We start from the raw sequence: 27863 nt of genomic DNA, 5'->3' as shown, positions 1-27863 counted from the left end.
ACCATGTATCTGGAACTGTTCTCTCATTTACTCCTCACCAAAGCCCTCCAAGGCAGAGACAATGACTATCCCCATTTTACAGAGAAGGAAACTGAGACCCACAGAGGGGAAACTACATCCCAGAGTCAAAGAAGCATTAAGAGGCCAGGCCAGAGCTCCAAGCCTAGTTCATCTGCCCCCAGATCCACATTGTTCAGAGTCCTCTGTCCACCACGCTGCCAAGATAAACAAAACATATGTCCCCCACCCTAAAAGCCATCCCACTGAAGATGATCTTGAGGCTGACATGAAGGCAGGTGGGAAGAGCTGGCTTTCTGATTCCTGCAGCACGGGGAGGTGGTCAAGACTGTGGACATCATCCACATGTGGCCCAGACGTCACCCAGATTGGCTCAGATGTGCCTGAACATGACCCAGGTGTGGCTCAGCCATCCAGTCCCCAAGCCTGCCAGGGGCAAAATGACTCCTGTGCTGGGACAAAGAGACTCCAGACGGCAGGCATCACAGGCAAGTGTTTATTGATTGCAGAGAGGGATGCTCTATAGAGCTCACACCCATACTCCCAGCTGGGACCCAGCCTTCCCTGATGGCTGCCATCCAAGTCTTCACTGGGAGACAGGAGAGGTGGGTTTCCACAAGGAGGCTGGAGTAAGCACAAGGGCATCCTGGAATTGGAGGGGAAAAGTCAGAAAACAGGTTTCTTTAACCTTTTGCCTTGTGGTTTATGCTGGTTTTGTCCTCCATAAGGTGACTGCTGGCACTGGGGAACCATGACCCTGAACCCACAAATACAGAATTCTTAGAAGGGTCGGGGTGGAGGGTCTGTGTGTGAACATTAATGCCACACCAGGTCCTGATGTCATCTCCATTTTGCAGATGGGGACACTGAGACTTGAAGATGGCAAAAGCCCCTTTCCAAAGTCACGCACTCGGTAGGTGGCAGAAGTGGGATTTGCACTCAGCACCTGCCTTGATCACCCCCTGCTTTGGGCCCCTCCTCTGCATGAGCTAATGACAGTAAGGTGACCATCTCAGTTAGCAGGCATTTACTAAACACCTACTGTGTGCAGCCACTGATCACAACAGAGAACAAAGCAGACAGAAACCCCTGCCTTCTTGGAGTTTTGGCTCCACTCTAGAGGGGGAGAGATGCCCCAGAGCCTGGCACACAGTGACGGTGAGCTGTTCTTCTTAAGGGTAGTATTTGGGAGCGAGGGTGACACTGCCATAGATCCTCTCCCCAGCAGATGCCACGGAGAGTCATTTGCTCACCAAGCATTTATTGAACACCTACTGTGTGCCAGGCCATGCTGAGCACCGGGGACAGAGGCATGGACAAGATGGACATGATCCTGGCCTTGAGCTGAGACCATCTGGCCACATGGTGTGTGTGTGTGTGTGTATGTGTATGTGCATGTGTAGTGTGTGTATGTGTGTATATGTGTATGTGTGCGTCTCTGTGTATGTGTGTGTATGTATGTGTGTATGTGTGTGGTGTGTGTGTAGTGTGTATGTGTGCGGTGTGTGTATTATGTGTGTGTGTAGTGTGTATGTGTGTGGTGTGTGTATTATGTGAGTGTGTATGTGTGTGGTGTGTATGTGTGCAATATATATGTGTGTATGTATGTGTATAGGTGTATAAAGGTGTGTGTGTGTGAGTGTATGTGTGTGTGCATGCACGCATCTCAGGCCTATGAGGTTACCTGCCTTGGATGTTGCCTCAGATCCTGGGCCTCCTTCCTCATCTTTCCTGGAACACCAACAATCCCTGCCTCAGGGCCTTTGCACTTGACATCTGATATGGTTTAGATCTGTGTCCCTGCCCAAATCTCATGTAGAACCCCATGTTGGAGGTGGGGTCTAAGCTGATTGGATCATGGGGCTAGTTTCTTGTGAATGGTTTAGCGCCATCCCCTTGGTGCTGTTCTAGTGATGGTGAGTGTGTTCTTGTGAGATCTGGTTGTTTAAAAGTGTGTAGCACCTCCCACCCCTTGCTCCTGCTTGGGCCATGTGATGTGCAGTCTTCCCCTTTGCCTTCTGCCATGATTGGAAGTTTCCTGAAGCCTCCCCAGAAGCTGAGCAGATGCCAGCATCATGTTTCCTGTACAGCCTGCAGAACCATAAGCCAATTAAACCTCTTTTCTTCATGAATTACCCAGTCTCAGGTATTTATTTTCGTTCCTTTTTTTTTGCGGGGGCGGGGATGGATTTCGCTCTTGTTGCCCAGGCTGGAGTGCAATGGCGTGATCTCAGGTCACTGCAACCTCCGCCTCCTGGGTTCAAGCAATTCCTCTGCCTCAGCCTTCCGAGTAGCTGGGATTACAGGTACCCGCCATCACGCCCAGCTAATTTTTGTATTTTTAGTAGAGACTGGGTTTTGCCATGTTGGCCAGGCTGGTCTCGAACTCTTGACCTCAGGTGATCTGCCCACCTTGGCCTCCCAAAGTGCTGGGATTATAGGCACAAGCCACTGAGCCCAGCCTCAGGTATTTCTTTATAGCAGTGTGAGAACGGCCTAATACCCTGTCCCTCTGACAGGACACTTCTCCCAGCTACCCACAGGGCTCACCCCTCACCTCCTCAGGCATTGGCTCAAATGTTACCACCTCAGAGAGGCCCTCCCTGACCACCCCATCTGAAACAGCACCCCCTTCCCTGACATCACTCTCTCCTCCTGAGCCTGCTTTACTTTTCTTCTCAGCCTTCCTCCACTCAGCCTGATGTTAGTTATATCTTTAGGGCTTGTGTATCTGCCTCTTCTGCTAAAAGGTAGGCTTGAAAAAGATGGGAGTGTTTTCCATTTGTTCATTTCGGTGGCCTCAAGCACTCAGAAGCATGGCTTGCGTATAGAAGACCCTCGAAAAATATTTAGTGAATTACTGAATGAATGAATGAATGACAAGGGGGTGGAAAAAGTGTACTGACCCCAGGCTAGGAGGGTTCCATCCTCAGCACAGCCAACCTTCTCACTTGCAGATGAGGAGGTGAGGCCCTGAGAGAGGAAGGGACTTGCCCAGGGTCACCTGCAGGCTGGGGTTGGAGTGCAGGCCCCACCTCCCAGCCAGGGCTCTCAGTGGCTGTGCCCTCCCTGGGGCAGGATGTTTAGGGCCACACCCACTCACCTTGGTCAGTGAGGACTCAGCTGCCTCGAATCCCAAGGCCTTCACCAATGACACTGGGACCCCAGATCTTAATTTGCCTGAAATAACAAATGTGGTCAGAAACTGATGGGCCTGGGGTGAGACTGGGCAGCCAGGGGCAGGCTCAGGGTTTCTGAAGGGGAGCCCCGGCCTGGCAGGCCTGATCAGACAGCGCCCTCTGCCTCTGCTCGCCTGCTCTCTGGCCCCAGCATTGACCCAGCCTCGTCTACCCTCCCTTTGCCTCTGGCACTGGCTTCTGGCCCCTCACAAAATGCAGTCCTCACATTCTCTTACGCTCTTGCTCAAGAACCATCAGGGGCTCCCATTATCCCCAGCAGAGGTTTCTATACTTTGAGATTTTCCAGTCTAATAAAATAAAGACATTAAAAAGGTGGAACTGTATAGGTTACAAACCCTTCCCACCCCTCATTCAACCTGGGGCTGAATTAGAGTGTTGGGCACTGACTGTGCCAGGCACCTCCTGATTTGTGCCTCTGAAGAAGGTACTTCTATGTCCCCATTTTACAGATGGAGAAACTGAGGCTCAGAAGGATCCTGCAGCTTGACCAAGGCCAGGCACTAGCAAGAGGGGGAACAGGGTCTGCTGAGGCCCCTCCAGTTGTCTCTTATACCTCTCTCATTGCTCTCATTGTCTGCTTGCACCTCTGTCTCCTTCCAGCCCTGCAAGTCTGGCCCACTGCTTGGTTCATCTTTACGAGCCCAGCCTCTGGCACTAGCAAAGGAATTGGGCTGAGAAGGTTCTTGGGAGGAGGCAGATTTTGAAGTAGGCTCTGAGGGATGGCTGGGAGATGAATGAAAGGGGCCCCATTCATGGAGATGAGGGCAGGGGAAGTAAAGCCAAGCCCTGGGGAGAGAGGGGGCACAGATGGCAGAGGTACGCACCATTCTGGTTCGGCAGCAGGATGGAGTGGATGATCTCAGTGATGATGTTTTTCAGAACATCAGGCTGTGAGAGAGAGAAGGGGCACTGTCACCCTGGTTGAGCATCCGAAGTTCCCCCCCGTCATTCTGTGTGGGCGTGGCTCCTCCCCATGGGTGAGGTGGCTGGTGGAGATGTAGGAATTCCAGGTCCCCTGCTGATTAGAGCTGTGGGGGCTCCCAGGGACCAGATGGGCTGGGTTGGGGCATGAACTCAGCCGCCCCTGGGGCCTGGTAGATGGGGGGATTGGGGTGCATTGGAGGATGCCCCATCCTCAGGGGCCCCACCACTCTGTTGCAGCTGAATTTGCCCTGAGGGAATTTTGCCCTGCATTGCCTGAACTTCTGACTTCTGGAGGGAAGCCAGAAGTCCTGATTTGCATGTGGAACTCTCCCTGTTTTAAAATATTAGTCACCGGGCATGGTGGCTCATGCCTGTAATCCCAGCACTTTGGGAGGCCAAGGCGGGCAGATCATGAGATCAGGAGATCGAGACCATCTTGGCTAACATGGTGAAACCCTGTCTCTACTAAAAGTACAAAAAATTAGCCGGGCGTGGTGGTGGGCGCCTGTAGTCCCAGCTACTCGGGAGGCTGAGGCAGGATAATTGCTTGAACCCGGGAGGTGGAGGTTGCAGTGAGCCAAGATCACACCACTGCACTCCAGCCTGGGCGACAGAGCAAGACTCCATCTCAAAAAAAAAAAAAAAAAAAAAAGTCAAAAATAGTGAAAAACAAATCATAAAAACCAGAGAAAACACGCCAGACTGAGGTATTGGGGTTCGGTCTGACTCCCAGCAGGAAGGGGCTGTCTAGGGTCACTGAGGCGCGTCTATGTGTGCAGAATGAGATTGTGAGTCAAGGGCACTTGTGTTCTAATTCAGGATCAAAACTTCACTGAAAGAAAGTGTGTATCTGTGAGTGTATTTGTGTGTGCGTGTGTGTGTTCTCAGCTGTGTCTGACACGTGGTGGCTTCTCTGTAAACACTCGAGGGAAGTTGGACTTTGGTGGAGACCAGCCAGCCCCTCATGGTGCTTCTGTGGGGACCTTGTTTGAAGCAAATCCTGGGCAATATCTGTTAGAGAGTGGACCATTCCAGGCCACCCCCTGTGCCCTCAGGCACCACCTGTTAACACTTACTTGGAACCAGCCAATCCCAGAGTTCATCAGCTGGATCCGATCAGAGCTGCAATGGAAGATGCCTGTGAGAGCGGCCCCTGGAGTCCCACTCATTCACCATCCACTCATTCAACAGCGATTTATTGAGCACCAATTATGTGCCAGGCACAGTGTGGGCTCCAGTGAACCACATGAAGTCCTTGCCTCATGGAGCTTGCATTCTAATGGCAGGGGTGGGGTGGGGGGCATAGAGGGGGCACAGAAAACAAATAGCAGTCCAATGAGCAGAAAAATCAACCTCAGGAGTCAGGGCTGTGGTGGACAAGGAGGCCCAAGCTCCTTCAAAGGGTGCCCCAATTCCTGGCTCGACAGTTTGTTGCTATGTAGGATTGTGGGCACAGGGCAGCCAGATAGTCTGATTTGATATGTGCACAACTCATTTATATTAAACAGCCCAGCCCTATGTGGGCTGATCAAAAGAGCCCTGGGCCTGACTTGGCCCCAGAGGCTCCAGCTGGCAGCCCCTGCACTCACTCTGGGGCCACAGGAAAGTGGTGGGGAGGGAGAACAGGCGGGGTGCAGGAGGCAGCTGGAGCCCTGCACTTCTGCGCCGGGTGACTGTCACTGCCACGGCCTGGGAGGTGTCCAGAGCGGGCTGCCGGCGGCTAGGGTTTGCCTGTGCTATGGCTGCTGCAAAGCCCACTTCGTTTTCCTCCCCATTCCCTCACATGCAGTCCTTGTCAGCAGGAGCATCCGGAAGGACCTCCCTGCCCGCCCTGGAGCCGCCTTCACCTGACAGCCACACAGTCGGTGTTTAAAGAAACCCATGGTTACCGGGTGGGACTCATTTCCATCAGCAGAATCTTCATGATGATTTGTGTGTTTACCTGATGTTATTCAAGTTGAGTATAAGTTGGTCACCTTTGGTGTAAAACTGAGCTTCCGAGCTGGCTTCCTGAAACAAGAGAAGCCCAGGCCCCATTGTTCTCAAGAGGATCCGAGTGTGGAGTTAGGGGTTATGCAGGGAGGCTCTGGGGTCTGAATCTCAGTTCCTGGCTCTGTGACCTTGGCAAAGGGTTTGACCTCTCTGGGCCTCACCTGCCTCATCTGTTAAATGAGATAGTACTTGCCTCCACTCCCCATTTAACAGATGACAATCTAGGCTTGCTATGGGGAATGATGATGATGATGACGACGACGAAAGCAGCCACTATTCATAGAGCCCTCACTCCCTTACCCTAGTGTGTAGGTGGCCCAGCTCAGGAAGTTTTCATATTCCATTTTTCTGGACACACTGATTGGCTCAAGAATGGGCAACTGACTCAGGCTCATTCAGTGAGAGTCAGCCCTGAGATGTTTGCTGGAACTATTGGAAAGATAGGTTCTTCCTGCTGTGATTGCCAAGCTGATAGGATATGAGCCTAATGCAGCCTGGGGCACTTCCATGAGGGAATAGCTTGCCTGAGGATGAAGGCAGCACAGAGGAAAACAAGGCTGCTAGGTGGAAGAGAGGAGAATGAAGAGGATATTGTTTGAGCACCTGGGTCCAGCTACTCCCGAAGTCAATAGCATCTAGACTTTTTAGTTATAGGAGCTAATACGATTCCTTTTGTGCATATGAGTTGAGTTTCTGTCCAGAGATTCCTGACTAAGAAAGTCACAGGGTTAGAATTGGACCCACAAAGCTCCTGGCTCTTGGTTCAGAGCTCCCTGTCCCCTGTCCCCTGTCCCTGCTAAGTGATGAGAGTGGTGGAAATGTTTAACAAAGCAAGAGGGCGAACAGGAAAAGTAGACAGAAGGGTCCCCCTGGTTGCTGCCAATATCGCAGACAACTGAACTCACGATGCCCAGGGTGAACAAAGGGCGGAGGGCTTCACTGGAGGGAAACACTTCCAGCACGATCAGTTGGGCCACCTTGGCACGGCCTTGGTCTATAAAAAACTCAGGAGTGTCCTGAGTTAGGATCTTCACGATCTGGGTAGACCCCAGCTTATCTGCAGCCTGGAAGGAGATCAGACCCACATGTGGCCTCCCAAGTGCCCACCATGGCCCACAGGCTCTGTGTGGCCTGGCCCCTGCCTGCCTTCCTGGGCTCCCTGCTCCCTCTCGTGTTCCAGCCACCCTGTCCTTCTTGCAGATCCTCGAATGTTGTGTTGTTCTCCCTACCTGGCAGCCTTTGGTCTCCTGTTCCCTCTGTCTGGAATGCCCTTCCCTTCAGGGAGGCCTCCCTGATGTCCCAGACTATATCAGGGGCCCAGAGTGTTCTCATGGCCCCTAGAACCTGTCCTGTGTTACTGCACCTGTAATGGAAATACTCTCCATGTGATGATTTGCTTCAGGTCAAACTGGCCTGCTAGACTGAAATCTCTGTGCGGACAGGGATGCGGTTTGAGTGTTCCAGTGCTGGAATGAAACACTAGTCCCACTGATTCTCCTCCCCAGAGGCCTGTGTCCAGACCACAGCAAACACCCCTCAAGCTGCAGATGGCAAACAGACCAACCTTTTCATTGATCAGCCCGATGCTTGACTTTAGCCGATGGGCAATCTCAGGAAGCTGAGGGTGAGATGAGCCAGAGAAGGTCAGTTGGAGGGCACAGGGAGGCACATCTCCTGCACCCCACTGCTGGGAGGAAGGTTTCCCAGGACCCCAGAAAAGCTGGGTGGGCCCTGTGACCCAAGCCATGTGTCTGTCATTGGTGGAAAAACAGCCCCTAGGTCAGCTTCTATGGGGCATGGGGTCCTGCTGGCCTGGACTTTTACTGTGGGCTGGTGATGGTTGTGGGTCTGGGGGCAGCTTCCTGATCTCAGAGGACATAGAGAGGTGATTTCATTCTTACTGCAATCATGAATCGGCTAGTTGGTGACCACTCCCTATTTTCTCGCCATCCCAGTCCCCTGAGAGCTTGGTTATTGGTTGTCTGTCAGCTGCCCTGAAGTTCTGCCATCCTCCCATAACGTTGGACCAACCCTTTCCCCCTCTGGACCTCAATTTCCCCGTCAGTCACCCGGGAGGAGGTGGCACAACATAGTTGACTGGTGGTGGTTATCGGCTGTGCCCTGTTAATAAGGATTCCAAGGTTGTGTCAGCATCCAGACTCAGTAGAAAGGAGAGCCTTGATCGATTAGTGATGTCTGCCATGAGTGTCATAGTGGTGAGCAGTGGCACAGTCGCCATCCCTGGACTACTCACTATCTGAGATGTATTTATCACCCCTGGACTACTGCATATCTAAGATGCCTTTTGATTTCACAAGACTGTTATTTGGTAGAGGAAACATTTGCATCAGATTCCAGAGGGTAGAACCATGACTGGGGCTGGATGTTACAGGGAGGATTTTAGGTTTAGAGCTATGTCAGAGGCAGGGTCTATTAGGGGAAGGAGTGAGATCTCCATTAAACTGAGCCTGATGGAGGATTCCTGCTTAGGGGTACCCTGTGTTCAGGAAATTCCTATGATGCAGCCTGGGCGGCCCTATTCTCTGCCTTGTGCTGAGGTTTACCACAGAGTCCAACAGGACCATGAATTCTTCTGGAGGGAGCGCAGCAGCCACTGCAGCTTTCACCACGTCCTGACTCACGATGAGGCTGAACGGGGTGTTGTCCAGGGTGGGCATTGTCAGGGAAGCTGCAGAGTTATTGAACCACTTGGTCACCTTTCCCTGTGAGTCCAACAACTTGGCCTGAGGAGACAGAGCAGGGAGTCGGCTAAGAATTTTAACTCTGCAGCTTACCCAATAGCAACCTAGAAGGAAATGACACCATTCAGCCTGTTTCCTTTTTGTGCATTTGTTGCCAGGAAGCTTAGCCTGGAGCTCAGGTGCCTAGCAACATCTACTCCATCTTTGCCCCTCGGATAATCTCTGACTTTTATTTTTTGTACCAGATATCTTAGTTTTTTTTCCCCATGCTTCAACTTCTCAGACACCTCAAACCCTTTGGATGGAGAGAAAATTAAAAACTACAACAAAATGGAAGAAACGATTTGATGCTGCAGTTTTCCAAAGGATCCATAGAAACTAGTCCAGGGGCCAGGCATGGTGGCTCATGCTTGTAATCTTAGCACTTTGGGAGGCCGAAGTGGGAGGATCATTTGAGCCCAGGAGTTTGAGACCAGCCTGGGCAACATGGCGGAACCCCATCTTTACAAAAAATACAAAAAATTAGCCAGGCGTGGTGGCGAGTGCCTGCAGTCCCAGCTACTCAGGAGGTTGAGGTGAGAGGATCGCTTGAGCCCAGGAGGTCAAGGCTGCAGTGAGCTGTGATGGCACCACTGCACTCCAGCCTGGGTGACAGAGTGAGACTCAGTCTCAAAAAAACAAAACAAAAGAAACCTAGTCTGGGATTCATGCTACCAGGATGGTCTGGCCCTTTGGGGCGTCCAGCCATAGCATGGCTGTGCAGCTCCACATTGGACAGGGAGCTGACAGTTACTGGGCACTTCTGGTCTGCCAGGCATGGTGTGGTCTCATTTCATCCTCTCCTCAGTGGCCATTATTACTGACATTTTGCAGACAAGGAAACTGAGGCTCAGGGAGGTAAAGGAACTTGCCCAAAGTCACACAGCCAGGGAATCATAGAGCTGGGAGAGAAACTTAGGTCTGTGTTTCTTGATCCTTGGCTTTTGTTTCAAGGTTGTCATAGGTTTGGGGATTGGCAGGGACTTGCCTGAGAGAAAGGCTGAGGGCCCAGTGTCCCCACTCGGGCCCCCCATGTCACTCTGGGTGACAGAGTGAGACTCAGTCTCAAAAAAACAAAACAAAACAAACTTGCATGGGACATATTCAGCCTGCAATGATTTTTCTAGATCAGCCCGTGTGTCCTAACGGTGACCAGGATTTTCTCTCCTAACACAGGCCCATGCTATCTGACTCCTGGTGGTCAGAGAAGGGCAGCAATGTCCCCACTTCACCCTCAAGGTCCTGGGACACTCACCCCCAGGTAGAGCTGAATGGTGTCACCCTTGATGGCAGGATACAGAAGGTCAAACTCCAGACGGTCAATGCTGAGGGAAATGGGCACTGCTCAAGGACAAGAAGAAAGTTCTGTGAGGGTGGAGGGCAGTATTGGAGGGGGAAGTTGGGGGGCTGCTTCCAGGTGGAGCTGTACTGTTGCATGGGGGGCAGGTAGGGAGGAGCAGGTAATAATGATGTTGATAATAATGATGCAAACAGTGATGACAGTGACATTTATCGAGCATCCACTAAGTGCCAGGCCTCTGCATGTCAGCTGGTTCATCTGCATGATAACGTTAGGAAGTAGGTCTTATTATTACCCCCTTTTACAGATGGTGAAACCAAGTCTGAGGAAAGGGAAATGACCTGTTCAAAGCCATACTATGAGAGCATGGGAACCCAGTCGGTTTTATGCCAAAGTCCCGGTTTGGAACGGAACTGAACTATTGTATGTAACACTCCACCGACCCTACCAGACTGAAAGCCGCGTCCCCCACGCAGGTGGTTCTGGGTCTGGACACCCTATGAGCACCTGGATCTCAAGGAAGCTTAGGCTGGAAGCCAGAGGCCTGGTAACATCTACTCCGAAATCCAAACTGGCTCCTCTGCTCCCGCAAAGATCTCGTGTTCGCGTCAGAATTCCCCACTTGGCCGCCAGGTGGCGGTGGTGTGTCACCTGCCCCGGTGTATGGCCGAGGATGGGGAGTGCGGGAGGGCCAGGGACCGGCCGCCTACCGCTCCAGGGAGACCTCCGGGCCCATCCTCGGGGCAGCGGAGGAGCCAGCTGGACTTCGGTTTGAGCCCCAGTGACCTTGGCTGGTCTCTTCTCGCGTCTGAATCTGTTTCCTCGTCTTAAAATGAGGGTATAGTGCCCGCCAGGGCAGCACATGTACTAAAATCGGAAGGACATAGAGACGATGAGCATGACTCCTATAAAAATTACTTTAAAAAAAAGAAAAAAGGTCCGTCTCCAAAAAAAAAAAAAAAAAAAAGGATATTAAAGTCAATAAGGTCCCCGAAAATGACTATAACAACAACAAAAAAATGTGATTTACAAAGAGAAATCTACAGACTTGTCAACAAAATGTAATGTGTGAACTCTGGATCCTACTCTGAATACTGACCAAATATCTGATGATTGGAAGAACTCTTTGGGAATTTAAAAAAAAAAAAAGAAAAAAGGAAAGAAACGGCGGTAGAATAGTAATTCCTGCTTCTTGTATACAACTGGCACCTAGTAACGGCTCAATCCGAATGACACTCGCTCAGAACTCAAGTCTTCCTCTATCACCAACTGCCTCTGTGAACTTGGACAGTGACTTCATTGCTCGGAGCCTCTTTCATCACAGTGAAGGGGGGTCATGACTGCTACCTCATGGAGTTGTCTGAGGAGTCAGTGAGAGGTGCCTACAAAACACCCAGCGGGAGGGCGTGGCCCATGGCAGATGCCCTGTGGTGCTCAGTGCATGCTGCTCTCCCTTCTCCTCTTTGGTCGCCCTTGGAATGAGTCTCTTCTGATCCCAAAGAGCAGTTGGTAGACTTTTCTTCTTCTCCGCCAGTTTCCATTCTGGGGGCCTGAGCATGGCAGAGTTCTGATGTGGGGGCAGGAGCCTGTGCCCTCCCGTATCTGCTATGCTGGGGGAGGGAGAAATGACTTCCTTCCATCTTTGCCCTTCGAATCATCTCTGATTTTTATTTTTTAAACCAGATATCTCAGTTTTTAACCCATGCTTTAACTTCTCAGATTACCTCAAACCCTTTGGATGGAGGGAAAATTTAAAACTGCAACGAGATGGATAGAACTATTTGATGCTGCAGTTTTCCAAAGTATCCGTAAAAACTAGTCCGGGGGCTGCGTGTGATGGCTTATGCTTGTAATCTTAGCATCTTCTGTCCGTCCATCCATCCGTCCATCCATCCATCCATCCATCCATCCATCCATCCAACCAACCATCCATTTAGCATGCATTTGTAAGTGCTTCTCTGTGCCAAGAGGAACACCTGCTATGTGCCCAGAACTTTCCTGTAGACTTTTATTCCTCACTAACAATCCCATGATGTAGGGATGGTTAAGCCCCATTTTATGGATGAGGAAACCGAGGATGAGAAGGTAAAGTAGCTTTCCCAAAGTCATGGAGCAAGTCAGGGGCAGAGCTGGGATTTGAACTTGGGGCATCCACTGACCTGACAACTGCACAAATAGTAAGAGCTCATGAAGTCCTAGTCGTGGTGAATTTCTGTCTGCGCGTCTGGGGCAGGGATCAACTGGTGCTTGTCTCACCTGCTTCTGGGCCTGAGTTGCAGCTCAGGCCTGACTTGGGGAGGCCTTCCCTTGGTGGAGTCACGGTCTGGAGGCCAGCTCCATAGTAAAGGAAAAAGTGGGAGAGAGAGCAGAGCACCTACCCTTCACCAGCTGCAGGAGGTCTGCATACATGCCATTGAAGGAAGCCTCGATCACGGGACACAGCTGCAACAGCATAAGCACGGGGCTCCATCAGGGAGGGGCCAGAATGCAGCCCCACAGCAGCCCCGGGCTGTGCCCGGCCCACCTGGCCTGAGTTCTACTGCTGTGCCCATGGCCAGCCAGGTTCCATCCATGGGTTGAGGATTCATTCGTGTGTTGAACCCAGCCTGCAGGGCCACCTGGGACCTTTTGCAGTGGTTTGTCCCTTTCCCTGTGCCCAGGGTGTGCTTGGCCTGCCAGCAGCCCTCCCTCTCTGACTCCTTGTCTTGCTCACAGGTGTCTATGTTTTCCATGAGAGTGAAATGGAGGCTGGGCGCAATGGCTCATGCCTGTAATCCCAGCACTTTGGGAGGCCAAGGTGGGTGGATCGCTTGAGGCCAGGAGTTTGAGACCAGCCTGGCCAGCATGGTGAAACCTCATCTCTACTAAAGATACAAAAAGCCAGGCATGGTGGTGCACTTCTGTAATCCCAGCTACTTGGTTGGCTGAAGCACAAGGATTGCTTGAACCTGGGAGGTGGAGGTTGCAGTGAGCTGGAATCGTGCCACTGCACTCCAGCCTGGGTGACAGAGCAAGACTCTACTTTAAAAGAAAAAACAAAAGAGTTAAATGGAGAATTTGTTTATTCATACAGCAAGTTGCTCCTGAGTTCTTTTCACATGTCAGACTCTGGAGCAGAGGCCAGCAAGGCAGACCCAACCAGACTCCTGGGCAATCTCTTTGTGCCCTTTGTGGCTTTCTAGCCCAACACATCCCTTTGCTCACTGGGCACTTCTCTTCCTAAAATTGCCAGCAGTCCTCAACAGGGGGCAATTTTGTTCCCAAGGAGACATTTGGAAATTTCTAGAGACATTTTTAGTTGTCACAACTTGGAGGGGATGACAACTAGTGGGTAGAGGCATCTAGTGGGTAGAGCCCAGGGATGCAGCTAAACATCCTGCTGTGCATAGGACAGCCCCCAAAGAATTATCCAGCCCAAAATGTCAGTACCACCAAGGCTGAGAAACTCTGACCTAACCTAACCCTGACCTGAGCTGTTCTGCTTAGGGAGAAGGTCAAACATTTGACTCAATTTTCAGGGCAGTGCTCCAAGATTATTGAGGACATTTTTGTCTTGTTGACCACCGCTTAATACTCTTGAGGAATGACAATGCATTTGAGAAATGTTAACTCCTATGAATAACCGTTCCCTGCTCCTGGCTGCATTGCCAATCTAGAGCCCAGAGAGGATGGAAGACTTTCAGCTCAGAGACTCCCAGCAAGCACTGCTAGGGGAGCCTGTTTCTCACTGGATGGGTGTCCCGGGGAACCTCTGCATTTTATCCCACAATTCCCCATCCTTCATTTCTATCAGCAGGTCTCAACCCTGGCTACACAGTAGAGTCCTCTGGGATACTAGGACCCACCCAGACCAGTTACTTCTGAATCTGGGGTAGGGCCTAGCCATTAGTATTTTTTAAAGGCTTCTCAGGTTCTGATGGCTCTGATGTGCAACGAGGGTTGAGACCCATGGATTTACACTGAAAAAGATTTCAACATTTTCCCTCCCTCCCTTCCTTCCCTCCCTCTCTCTCTTTTTCCATCCTTCCTTCCTTCCTTCCCTTCCCCTTCCCCTTCCCCTTCCTTCCTTCCTTCTTTCCTTCCTTCCCTTCCCCTTCCTTCCTTCCTTCTTTCCTTCCTTCCCTTCCCCTTCCTTCCTTCTTTCCTTCCTTCCCTTCCCCTTCCCCTTCCTTCCTTCTTTCCTTCCTTCTCTCTCTCTCTTTCTCTCTCTCTCTCCTTCCTTCCTTCCCTCTCTCTCTTTTTCCTTCCTTCTCTCTCTCTCTTTCTCTCTCTCTCTCCTTCCTTCCTTCCCTCTCTCTCTTTTTCCTTCCTTCCTTTTCTCTCTCTCTCTCTCCTTCCTTCCTTCCCTCTCTCTCTTTTTCCTTCCTTCCTTCCTTTTCTCTCTCTCTCTTTCTTTCTTTCTTTCTTTCTTTCTTTCTTTCTTTCTTTCTTTCTTTCTTTCTTTCTTTCTTTCTTTCTTTCTTTCTTTCTTCTCTCTTTCTTTCTTCTTTCGAGTCTCACTCTGTCACCCAGGCTGGAGTGCAGTGGTGCAATCTCGGCTCACTGCAACCTCCACCTCCTGGGTTCAAGCAATTCTCCTGCCTCATCCTCTCTGATTCTCCTGCCTCATCCTCCCGAGTAACTGGGATTACAGGCGCCCACCACCATGTCCGGCTAATTTTTGTATTTTTAGTAGAGATGGGATTTCACCATGTTGGCCAGGCTCGTCTCAAGCTCCTGATCTCAGGGGATCCTCCTGCCTTGGCCTCCCAAAGTGCTGGGATTACAGGAGTGAGCCGCCACGACCAGCCTAGCTAGATTTTTTTCCATGCGTCTTATGGAATACTCACAATTATATAAAGCAAGTCATTCCATCATCCCCATTTTATTTGTTTATTTATTTTTATTATTATTTTTTTTTGAGATGGAGTTTCTCTCTGTCGCCCAGGCTGGAGTGCAGTGGCGTTATCTCAGCTCACTGCAACCTCTGCCTCTTGGGTTCAAGTGATTCTTCTGCCTCAGCCTCCCAAGTAGTTAGGATTACAGGCGTGCGCCACCGCACCCAGCTAATTTTTGTATTTTTAGTAGAGACGGGGTTTCGCCATGTTGGCCAGGCTGGTCTCAAGCTCCTGATCTCAGGGGATCCTTCTGCCTTGGCCTCCCGAAGTGCTGGGATTACAGATGTGGGCCACTGCGCCTGGCCTCAACATTTTCTAAATGAGCTCCTACCAGACGCTCACCTCTTAAACGTGCTGTGCCTTTTCCCTTCATGCCAAATAAAATATTTCTATGACCATCATATCAAATCCAGTGAACGTAGTGGATTTGCTGATGATAATGGGATGCCAGCTTTCGCACATTGTTCTTTCTACTTAGCTTTTCACCATTAAAGACAGATACTATGCAAGGAGCATTGTATAATTCCAAGTTTTTGTCATCTTTTCTACTGGAAAATATATTTTTAACTATTAAAGTGTGATGCCAGATAAAATATGATTTTGCTGGAGGCTGGGAAGAAAATCTACAGCTGGGTCCTAATTTATGAAATTCCCACCTTGAAACAGATAAATAAAATTATTCAAAGAAACAAAATTTTCTTTCTTACATAAGAAAATTCCAATGTTATGAAATTTTTCACTTTTGGATTCCCTTTAAAAAACTCCCTGGATACGTACCTTTGCTAACAGGTCGGAGTCTCAACATTCTACCTATAAGAAGCCATTGTCTTGAACTTTGAGATCACACAATTCATTATATTCATTGTTCATTATATTCATTATATCACACAATTCATTAATTCATTATATTGGTTCCCTCCCTTCTCATCTCTCTCTGTCTCTCCCCATTCTCTTCCAAAAAAGTACTGGAGAAAGGTAGCTTGAATTGGGCTGAATCAGTATTGCTTCTGAAATTAACCTTTTAAGATCTTATTTGAGCTTTATTTAGTTTTTGATTATTCACTTATTTTTCCCTGGCCTCTTTAATATGTAGATATTTCGACTATTAAAATAATGGATCTTCCTTTGACTATACATGCTACTCTTAAGCTTTACTAGTGCAGAAGCAGAAGTTGAAAATCATAACTCCAGCTTATTAGAGAAACAAACGTAATTGTATATTGTACAGTTGATGTATATTTCACAAAATGGAGATTAAATGTTTTACTGTATTTTTCTTGAAGGTAAGGACATGGAAGCCAACTTGGAGAAAAATAAAAATCTCCATTGTTTTAAAGTACTCTTTATAAGAATCCCATTGTTTATATAAAGCATTGTGTTATTTATTTATTTAGTTTTTGAGACAGAGTCTTGCCGTCATGCCTAGGCTGGAGTGCAGTGGCACAATTGTGACTCACTGCAGCCTCAACCTCCTAGGCTCAAGCGATCCTTCTGCCTCAGCCACCTGAGTAGCTGGGACCATAGGGACACACCATCATGCCCGGCTATTCTAATTTTTAATTTTTTTGTAGAGATGAGGTTTCTCTGTGTTTTCCAGGCAAGTCTCAAATCCTGGGCTCAAGTGATCCTCCCGCCTCGACCTGCCAAAGTGGTGAGATTACAGGTGTGGGCCACTGGCCCTGGCCTAAAATACTGTTTTAAATATTGCTACTGTCATTTTAAAGTACTCTTAATAAAATCACATTATTTTAAAAAGGATTTCCTGGAATGTTTTCATAAATTATTAAATACAATGTACCTATTTAATAATTACAAGTATTGTATAATGACTTCGAAACATAGATCTGATTTAAAGGCTGACACCAAGAGCAGCCTCTTAAAAATACTAGTGCATGTGGATGGAGGTGGGAAGGCAATCTGCAAAAGATCAAAGCGCTCCTGGGTGAAAGTAAAAGGATTAGGGATTCTTTTTTCCCCAAATTTTTTCATTTATTACATCATCTTTTCAAAGAAAAAAGTCGCCAGGCACAGTGGCTCATGCCTATAATCCCAGCACTTTGGGAGGCTGAGGCAGGCAGATCATCTGAGGTCAGGGGTCTGAGACCAGCCTGGCCAACATGGCGAAAACCTTGTCTCTACTAAAAATATAAAAACTAGCCATGCCTGGTGGTGCTCATCTGTCATCCCAGCCACTTGGGAGGCTGAGGCATGAGAATTGCTTGAACCTGGGAGGCGGAGGTTGCAGTGAGCTGAGATTGCGCCACTGCACTCCCGCCTGGGCGACAGAGCAAGAATCTGTCTCAAAACAAACAAAAACAAAAATCAAAGAAAAAAGTCTTATTCCAAGAAATATTAGCTATTTGACAAGGTGTTTTGACCCTAGATAGGGTGGCCCATTGTTACAAACACATCTTGGAATTTACAGTGGAAATCACTGGTCAATGTGGATGAATTCAATTTACAAAGTTTTAGTATACCTGTGACAAATAGGGGCAACTAAAATGAGAGTCACCTGTGTTTACTGACTCAGAAAAAAAATCCAACAGGACCTGGTGGGTGGTGCAGCCCTGAATACCACAGTCAGATTGATGTGTGACAGTGCCGTGCTAGAGCCAGCTTGTACTAGCTTTTGAGAACCAATTGTTAAATTTCCACAAATTTCTGAGCTGGGTGCTAAGCCCAGACATTGTTACAAATTAGACATATAAACTTACAATTAAATAAATTATATTAAAACAAATTTAATAAAAATTTAAAACGCATTGCTTCCTAATTATTTTGCTGTATTTTACTACTATCTATTACTCCTGAGGTCATGTTTATGTATCTGTTTAGTGGAAATATACAATCGTGTGCTATTGTACATCTTTTCCCAACTCTGTTCAGTGACATCACACTGGTCGCCTAAAACTGGCCCCGAAGGGAGTATTTCCACCAGGGAAATCCGCAAAAGCTACAAATCAGGGTTGCCTCCCTTCAACAACCCCTCCAGAGACAATTGCTAAAAATTTATCAGCACGTCAGTGTTCACGGGCTCCTGGCTGACTTCTAGCAGTCCCATGACCTTGCCTGTCTGCCTGGGTCAATGGCCCACCCCACTCCATGACTCTTTGCTATCCAGCCCCAGATAATTCTTTCAGCAAAACCCACCCAAGGAGACTCCAGTCACTTAGCACCAACTTGCAGTTCCACCCAAGCCCCACAGGGGGCGCAATGTCCACAGGCCAGAGAGGCCCTGATTCCACTCACCTGGTTTTTCACTAGATTGGGCAGGGATGGCACTAGGAGGTTCATGACCTGCTTAGCTAAGGCGTTCACCAGGAAGGAGAGCCTTTCAGGGAAGAGAGCACGAGAGACATTAGGAAGGGTCAGAGATGATCACCCCCTCCTCTATTTTACAGAGGGGGAGGCTGAGTCTAAGGGAGGAAGGAACCTGCCCAAGGTCACAGGACGTGTTAGAGACGGGGCTGGGAGTAGCCCCTGAGCCAGGTGTAGGCAGTGGCAAAGAGTTATCAGAAAGCAGCGGCTGGGTGTTGCCATTGGAACTTTATGCTGGGCATTGGGATGATGGGAGCTGGCATTTCTCCCTGTCCTCCTGCTAAGAAGGGAAGGTGGGGGGGGGGGGGGGGGGGGCGCCATGTTTTTTGGCACCACCATGCGCGTGCACTGTTCTGAGTGCTTGATGGCTGTTGTCTGATCAGTTTTCTCACCACTGCCTGGAAGGTGTCATTACCTGCACTTTACAGGTGAGGAAAGTGAGACACAGGGTGGCCACTTGGCCACCATCACCCGGAGAGCAAATGAAGAGAATGTGTTGGCCTGACCCAAAGCATATGTTTTTGCCTCTGGCTCCACCTACGCCTGCCCTGGTGTTTGGAGGAGCTTCTAGGCCTCCCCCTTCAAAGATTTCCCCCACCTCCCGGTGTCATGCCTGAAACCCGCCATGGTTGCTTCCGACCTTGATGTCCTGAACTTCCCTTGGCATCACAGATTCCCTGGAAGGAGCCCCAGATCAGGAATCAGGAGGGGATAAGTCCCTTTCTTTCTCTAGGCCTCAGCGTTCTCCATTTGTAAAATGGGGGAAGTCCACTGCCTGGCGTTCCTTCCAGGCAGGATGGGAGCCCGGCTGGCGGCCAGCGACACTCACTTATGCAGCAGTTGGATGCGCAGGCTCTCATGGCTGGTGGCACAGTCACTGAGGACCAGGCGGGTGGGGCCACTTGCACTGGTGTCCATGCGGACGATGGCTTGGGCCTCAGTCGTCATGTGGAACTCCACGATGGTCTTGACCAGGGGCCTAGCGGGTGGAGGCACCTGACCATGTGAGCACCAGGCAAGCTCGGGCTGGAGCAACCCTGCCGTCCATCTCTGTCTTCCAGCCCTCACCTCCTTCCTCAGTCTCCTTTGCTGGTTTCTCCTCATCTCCACCCAACTTCACCCCAGCATGTCCCAGGCTCAGTTTTCAGAGTCCTCTTTGGTTGAAACTTCTTTCGTCTGCTGACAGCTTCCAAACTTACCCCCAGCCCCCTACTCCGATGTCTCACGGGCTTCTCAAGTTTAGCGCATGCAACACTGGACTGGCTCTTCCCCAGACCTGCTCCTCTCATGGCCTTGCCTGTCTTGGTTACTGACCACTCCATCCTGCCAGTAGTGCAGGCAGAACTCTTGGAGTCATCCTTGACTTCTCTCTCTTTCCCCCTGAATACACATGCATATTCAGTTCCCCGGGATATCCTGGTGTCCCCACCTACCTCCAAAACATATCCAGAATCCAATCAACTTCTCAGCACCTCCCTGCCCCAAACCCTGGTCTAAGCCATCATTATCTCCTCCCGAATTGTTGCAGTAGCTTTGGGATAGCCTTCCTGTCTCCACTCTTGCCCCCAGAAAGTCTTTTTTCCCCACAGCAGCCAGGAGTCTTTAAAAATGTGAAAGCACAGCATATCCCTCCTCTGCTCAGAATCCTCCCTGACTCCCGTCCTACTCAGCAAAAGCCAAGTCCTTGTCTTCTCCCAAGAGGCCTTGTATGATCTGGCCTCGGCTGCCTGCTGGCCTCATCTCCTACCATGCCCCCTCTCTCTTTCCCCTGTCTTTGCCATTCTTTGAGCAAGGCAAGTACACTGCTGCCGCAGGGCCTCTGCACTTGCTCTTCTCTCTGCTCGGAACTCTCTTTTCCAGACACCTGCATGGTGGGGGCGGGGGAGGGGGAACGAGCAGATGAGCCTATCAAGCCTACTGTACTTGATGGAGGGGTCACTCACGTGTTGAATCCGGCCACCATGTCCAGGGGGATCTTGACTAGCAGCTCCTGGTCATTGGCCGAGGGCTTCACCTGCAGCTGGAGGATGTTAGCTGTGATGACCTTCAGCCTGGATGGGGTTTAGGAGAGATCAGAATCATGCCTCTGGCTCATTGTTCCCAAATCCACTCCCTCTCTATCTTTTCCATCTCCCTGGGGTGCCTAGGCAGCAGCGGGACCCTGGCCCTGCCCACCGACTCCTCTCCAGATGGTCTTGCCTCCATCTCTCCCCTCCACTCCTGCTCACAATGCTATTATGGTGCCTTCTCTTCTAGGTGGTGACTCCCAGCTCCTTGAGCTGACTCATAAGACCCTCTGTGACCTGACCCTGCTGATCCCTTACTCCTTGCCTTGAGGTTTGAGCTCTAGCCATTCTGACCGACTGTCACTTCTCCATGCCTTTGCCCAGCCTAATTCTTCTACCTGGATGCCATTTGCTTCTTGTCTCCTGGTGAGCATTGAGTCATTGGCTCCACTGTCACCTCCAGTGAGAAGCATCACCTCATCCCTTCCCTGTGCCACCCCAGACAACCTTGTTCTGGGTTTTTTTTTTTTTTTTTTTTTTTTGAGACAGAGTCTCACTCTTGTCACCCAGGCTGGAGTGCAATGGCACCATCTCAGCTCACTGCAACTTCCACTTCCCAGGTTCAAGCGATTCTCCTGCCTCAGCCTCCTGAGTAGCTGGGATTACAGGCTTCTGCCACCATGCCTGGCTAATTTTTATATTTTTAGTAGAGATGGGGTTTTGCCACGTTGGCCAGGCTGGTCTTGAACTCCTAACCTCAGGTGATCCACCCACCTTGGCCTCCCAAAGTGCTGGGATTACAGGCTTGAGCCACCGTCCCTGGCCTTGCTCTGGGGTTGTTGTATTAGGGTTCCAGTGTTACTGTCTTATGGTTCTTTTTAACTATTCTGGGAGCTTCTTGACGGAGGGGCTTTGTTTGATCCACTCTTTGTGATCTGACACAAGTCGATGCTTGCAGAGTGGTTGACTCAGCATGCAGAGCGTGTCCCGGGCAAAGGTGTGGGAAGGGGCTAGCTCCTGGTGTGGTCTTGCTGCACTCACCAGATGATGTGCTTCAGGACGGTGTTCACCAGGCCGCCCAGCACAGGGATGCCTCCAGCTGGCTTTTCCCGCATGGCACTGAGCAGCGGCAGCTGCTGCAGGTTGCTGGTGGCGTTGTGGTCCTTCAGCTCCTGTGTCAGCTCTGGAGGCAGACCTCAGGGATTAGGGCCCAGGAGGAGGGGCAAGAAGGAAGGCTTGGTGGGGGCTCCAGGCTGGGGAGGGGTATCACTCGAGGCTCCCTGAGGTAAGGCGAGGGTGTAGCCGTCTCTACTGTGGTGGAGGTCAGGACCAGCCTGCCAGTCCCCACTGTGTAGATGTAGCCTTGAGGACAGTAGCCCAGATGGGTCATTTTCACATCAGGAGTGAGGCTGGGACCATTCACACCCCTGAGCATTGACAGCCTCTGTGGGGAGTGTCGGCCACTGCACTCAGCACCTGGACCTGCACTCATCTCCTGAGCCAGTTGCAAGCATTTCTAGGGCCAACAGGCAGGGAACCCTCAAAACTCTGTTTGGGGCTGTTTTGCTGCCAAAGCACACTTGTTAACAATTGTCTGGCATCCATATCCTATGGATGTGTTGTCCAAAAAGCCTCAGGTGCTGAGCAGAGGAAGAAGGAGCCAGGACAGAGGCATAAGTGTCAGGAGCCCTGGGTTCTTGTCCCAGCTGGCTTTTTGTGAGCAGCTAGAGCCCATCTGGCTCATGTGCAGAGCAGGTCAGAAGTGCTGGAGAGCTGATGCCCCAGGAGCAGACTTCAGCCAGTGACTGGTGAGAGTTGGTGTATCAATATCCCAGCTCCCTCACCCCTCAGGCAGGATAGCTCAGATGTGTGTCCCTCATTGTGTATCAGAGCTCCTGGGTTATAGCCTCTCAGCTGCAAATCCACCCACTTTGCCTGCTCTGTGGTAATGGAACTGGGCCCAGTGAATATTTCTTTTTTGCCATTTGGCACAGTGTTAAGCCCTTTCAGTGGAGACTCTGGAGGGGCATGGCGGGGATTTCCTTCATGGCTCTGGTGTGCTTCTCTTTCCAGGTTCCTATGGTGTCACTGCCCAGTGGCTTTTGCTGAGTGAGTTCTGCAGGCACCCCGGCTAGCTTCTAGGCAGTTCCCCAGAGACAGCTTCCCCGTGAGTTAACAGCAGCCCCCTTCCTCCAGGGGCAGCTTCCCAGAGAATTTTATTGGCCCCCTGGCAGGTAGTTCTCCACCCACTAGCCTCAGATTGCCAACTGTGGACCAGCTCTGGCCTGGGACAAGCCAGCAAACTTCTCCACCACACAGTGGGCTTCAACGACACCCTCTACAAAGAGGGCTGGGGAGGATTCTCTACCTCTGAACTTGCTCTATCCTTGGCTACCCCCTCCATCCCTAGGTTATCCTTTAGAGCTCTGTCTCTTTTCCCTCTTAGCCAATTCCTCATTCCTCCAATCCCCTGGTAATACTGCTTTACATTAAACTTACCTGTTGGGATTACTGTGTGGTTTCTGTCTCCTGAATGGCCCTAATAGATGCAGTTGCTAGGCAGGACTGAGCTCCAGTCGCCACAGTGGTAACTGGCTTGGACATGCACCCCTCATGGGATGCCTTTCCTTCCCTGCCTTGCCTCCCCACACTCCTGTAGGTGTTTCTGGGGTCACCTTCAAAACCAACCACTTGTACACAACTCCTTATAGGAGAGCCTAAAGCATGGTTGTTCATCTCTAAGCTCCTTCTGGCTGAAATTCCACATGCTTGAGCTTCACAGTGTGGATCCAGGCCAGCTCTGCCTCCCTCCAACCTCTCAGAGTCCTCTGCTTCCCGTCCTTACTTGGGAATCCATCCTCTGGCTACAGAGCCTGTTGGTCCCACAGGACCTGCCCCTGCCCCTCTGGCTATGACCCAGGCCCCTAGTCCCCCTGAATGCAGAGGTCTGGTCCTCTAAGTGCTCAAGTGGCCTCCAGAGCTGACAGGTGAGTCCCCTCTAAGGGGATGAGACTTTAGAGCAGTCGTTCTCCACTGAGATGATTTTGTACCCTAAGAGATATTTGTCAATGTCTGGAGACCTTTTTGGTTGTCACAGTTGGGTTAGGGATGCTGTTAAACATCCTAAAGTGCCCAGGACACCCCCCATAATAAATAGTTGTTTGGTCCACAACATCAGAAGTGCTGAGGTGGAAACCATGGTCATAGCATTCATAAAGCTCTAGTCAATTCCAATGACCCAGTGAGGAAGGCCCTCTTATTTGTGTCCCAAGGTGGAAGCTGAGGCTCAGGGACTGACCCAGTGCCCCAGAGCTGGAAAGTGATACACTGTGCCTGGGACCCAGGCTGCCACACTTGCAGTCAAGAGTCTCTGCTCTGGGGAGGAGGAGCACACTGGGTCTAACTAAGACGGGGTGCTCTGACGATGGGATTTCAGGTGAAGGCAGTGGGAGAGCAGCTGCATCACTGCACGCAGTGGCTGCATGCCCCTTCTGCAGGCTGTGGAAACTCAGGGTCTTTGGAACTGTGGAATTTAAGAAGGGGTTCTTGGAATCGTGGACTCTTGAGATCACAGACTCTCCAGACCTTCACAAACCCCCACTCATGTTCACCCACGTTCTGGGATCTCAGCCATGCACATCCCCTGTGATGAGGAGCTCTCTCCCTCCTTTGGGAAGCTGTTCCACCTACCCCCTTGTCTTATGGCAGCCAGGTCCGGAGGGACAAAACTTACTTTCTTTGATGACTTTTGGGCCGAGGATGAGAACTGCAGTGGGACTGAGGGTGGCTTGGATCAAGGTGGCTGCCAGCAAACCACAGAGAAGGAGGAAGGTCCACGGGCCGGCCATCTTCCCAGGTGTCAGAGAGCAGCAAGTGCAGGATGCCAGACCTGGGGTGAGCACAGAGGGACCTGAGGCAGAGGGGCCAAGGGCAGGCCCATGATGCCCGGTGACCTGGGGCACGGCGTCCAGGAGAGGCTGTTTAGTGCAGTGTTTAACTGCCTGGGCTAGCTGTGTAGCCTTAGGCAATCAACGTAACCTCTTTGTGCCTCAGTTTACTTATCAGACAAATGGGGATAATGACCCCAGCTTCCCAGAGTTGAGGGATTAAATGAGTTGATATCTGGAAAGCATTTAGCATGGTGTCCTTCACATGGTAAGCACTTGGAATGTATTAGCTATTTTCTTTCTTTCTTTTTTTTTTTTTGAGACAGAGTCTTGCTCTGTCACCCAGGCTGGAGTGCAGTGGTGCCATCTCGGCTCACTGCAAGCTCCGCCTCCTGAGTTCACGCCACTCTCCTGCCTCAGCCTCCTGAGTAGTTGGGACTACAGACACCCACCACCGCGCCAGGCTAATTTTTTTTTTTGTATTTTTAGTAGAGACGGGGTTTCACCGTGTTAGCCAGGATGGTCTCGATCTCCTGACCTCGTGATCTGCCCACCTCGGCCTCCCAAAGTGCTGGGATTACAGGCGTGAGCCACCGCGCCCAGCCTGTATTAGCTATTTTCTTACAGAAAATCCAGCAACAATGCTCAGAACAAAGAACTTCTGCTTCCCGTGTCTCCCACCCCTCAGTCTGACACTTAAAACCCTCTATGGTTCACCCTCTGCTGACCTCACCTCCTGCTTTCTCTCCCCTTGTTCTAGCAAGTTCCAAGCAGTTGGAAGGTCTCAGAACATACTGTGTTCTCTCCTGTGTCCGTGCCTTTGCTCTTGCTCTTCCTTGCTTCCTGGAATGCTTTTCTCCTCCCATATCTCCCTGATGAACTCCTATTCAGCCTTTAAAACCCTGCCAAGATTTCTCACTTTCCCTATAAAGCTTCTCCTGTCCTGCAGACAGGGAACCTGGACCACACTTGGAGAAATGTTGTCCTGGGGCCCAAGACATGAAGGTTGGAGGCAGGAAGGAAATGAGGAGCCAGGTAGGACTCAAAGTTGTGAAAAACCTCTTTGCTTAATCTGCAATACTAAGGGGGCTGGGGAGGGACTGAATGGCTTCTTGGAGCCAGGAAAAGAAGGGCAGAGAGAGAGAGAGAGAAAGAGAGAGAGAGAAAGGGCCCTGTGGCTCATGCCAGGGAGAGGAGCTTGGGGGTATTCTGGCCCCTTGGCTGCTCTGTCCCCTCCCTCCACAGGGGTGTGGCATCAACATCTGTAATCCAGTCCCGAGCTCTCCAGCTTGCACCCTGGCTCTGTCTGCCAGCCCCCCATGGAAGCTCCTGCCCCTGTGGACTGTCCTGCTTGGAGGGAGGGGAGACGCTGCAGAGATCTGAGCCCCTCGCTTGGTTTAGCATGTGGATTTCTTTTTGCCAAAGACAAATGTGGCATCCGGATGACATGTGTCTCCTGTGCCCTGGAGCAGTGTGAGCTCTTTTGAGACCCTTGCAATAATGATTCAGCCTCTGCTTCCCTGACCAAGCTGTGAGCTCTGGGAGGGAGGGCTGGGTCTGCCTGCTCCCTGCTGTGTCCCTGGCATCCAGTATAGTGGTTGGCATAGACCAGGTGCTTAATAAATGGCTGCTGAATAAATGCATAGCCTCTGGAAGCCCCGAAAGAATTGGAAATCTGAGCCTGCTAAGCTGAAAAGGTTAGTGTTAGGAGGCCTGAGGGTGGAGGGAAAATATTATTGGCTTGGCAGCCAGATGAACCCCAGTTGGAGGCCTGCCTCTACCACTTGCTCTGTGATCTTTGACAAGTGACTTACCCTTTCTGAGCCTCCATTTTCTCATCTATAAAATGGGGAATAATTATAGTACTTACGTCATAGGCTTTTTGGGAAGATTAAATGAGACAATCTATTTGTGGCCTGGCATGGCCAAGCGTTCAGTAGACGGTAGCTTCCACGATGATTATGACAGGTATTATTACTAATATTGGAGTCAGAAGGAGACACCTTGCAGCCAAAGCCAGAAGACAGAGCTGAACCCCGGCATCCAGGCACCCCTGTGGCCCCACCCCATATTTTCCTTGCAAATACCTTGACTCTGTCTGTCCTGCATTATCTGTACACACTGCTCAGTCCTCTTTGGATCAGAGAAACCCAGGGACCCACGAGGATGGTAGCATCCCTGTTTCCCTCCTGTGGAAAAGACTCTCCTCCCCCAGATCCAGGCACCACACACGCCCCTGTCACATGGCACCTCCTCTCCCGGCCTTTGCTTCTGCTAGTTCCCCTTCGTGGAATATCTTTCTCTCCTCCTTTGCCCAGTCGCCTTCTACTCGGCTTTGCAACCAACACATCACCTCTTCCAGGAACCCTTCTTTGACTGTCCTCCACTCCCATGTCCCTGGGTCTTCCTTGGGCACCACATTGTCCTGCACTGGGAGTTCTTTGAGGGACAGAGTCTGCGTCTCATGCTTCTTTTGTCCCAGCATCACCGCAGCACAGCTGGGACAGAGCAACTGGTATGTGCAGAGTGGGTTTATGTCACTAGGACGAGGTCAGGAAAACACTCAGCCAGCCCCATCCCTTCGTCACTGCCCTTTGGTCCTCTGGGCGAGGGAGCTGGGCATCTCTCTACACCTGGCCCTGACCCTCAGCGGATCCTGACTCACCGAGGGCCCTTCCCTGAGGGCGAGCCTCCCCTGTGCTCCTGACCTGACCCCAACAGGTATCTCTAGCTCAGAACCTTCCTGGCAACCTTGGCTTTCAGCCCCTTCCCTACTTTTACCTGGGCACGCTGGAGTCCTCGGCCCGCTCCTCTCCTCTCCTCTCCCGGGCAGTGGGTCTGGAAGTCCAACCTTATATCCTGCACACCCCAGCACAGGCTTTGTCTTTGGGCAGAGGCCTCAGACCAGGCCGAGGTCTCCAAGGTAAATATTTGTGGCTTCTGCTGAACCACAGCCCCGCCCGGAGGCAGCCTTGGGACTCCAGCTTCCTGAGGTTTGGAGAAAGGAAGGTCCAGGCTGAGAGAAGCACAGTGCATATAGCAGAATAAGCACTCCATAAATGTGAGTGGCCGTTGCCATTAATATTATTATTTCTTATAATAGGATGAGCCTTTGTAGAGGGATTACAACAATTGTTTAGTCCAGATAATCAATTTGGGAAAAGGAAGGAGTAGCCTTACCCACCCCTTATTCCTAAATACATCAAGGATACACATCTCCATCAATTAATTCACCCAGGAGAATAGATTTGAATCCTATTTTTGCCACTGCTTTGCTGTGTGCCCTTGGGCAAGGTACTTCACCTCTCTGGGCCCCAATGACCTCATCTATAGCATGGGGGTAATAGTAGCTCCTCCTCATAGGTTGTTAAGAGCATGAGTTGAAGTGCATGCCTACACAGTGCTTAGCATGGGCTTTCATTTCATTCATTCATTCATTCTGCAGCAACTAAAACCTGCTCTACCTTGTCTGCATCTTTAGGAATCTCCATGAGCACTTGTGGACCAAAAGAATAAGGAGGGATGACCATGAACCTAAAGGACAAATGTCAGAGCCCAGCAGGACGCTGTCATCCACCACCTGGGCCCAGGTCTTGGCTC

The 27863-nt window shown here is 50.6% G+C and overlaps 1 protein-coding gene across 1 annotated transcript; it reads right to left on the bottom strand.

The window, feature by feature from the left end:
• Positions 1-417: 417 nt before the first annotated feature.
• On the bottom strand, positions 418-27084 carry BPIFB1 (BPI fold containing family B member 1). Its single transcript, XM_019017471.4, has 16 exons — positions 27045-27084; positions 24110-24265; positions 21418-21559; positions 20314-20421; positions 19200-19349; positions 18302-18383; positions 12554-12617; positions 10131-10216; positions 8699-8878; positions 7699-7752; positions 7040-7198; positions 6085-6152; positions 5219-5264; positions 4043-4106; positions 3122-3198; positions 418-664 (listed from the first exon to the last, which is right to left on the bottom strand). The coding sequence occupies exons 2-16, from the start codon at positions 24222-24224 to the stop codon at positions 605-607; spliced, it is 1455 nt and encodes a 484-aa protein (XP_018873016.3). The 5' UTR covers positions 24225-24265; positions 27045-27084; the 3' UTR covers positions 418-604.
• Positions 27085-27863: the final 779 nt, after the last annotated feature.

The sequence above is a fragment of the Gorilla gorilla genome, chromosome 21 (genome assembly GCF_029281585.2).
Source record: "Gorilla gorilla gorilla isolate KB3781 chromosome 21, NHGRI_mGorGor1-v2.1_pri, whole genome shotgun sequence".
NCBI classification, from domain to species: Eukaryota; Metazoa; Chordata; class Mammalia; order Primates; family Hominidae; genus Gorilla; species Gorilla gorilla.
This window is presented reverse-complemented; position numbering and strand designations above follow the sequence as displayed.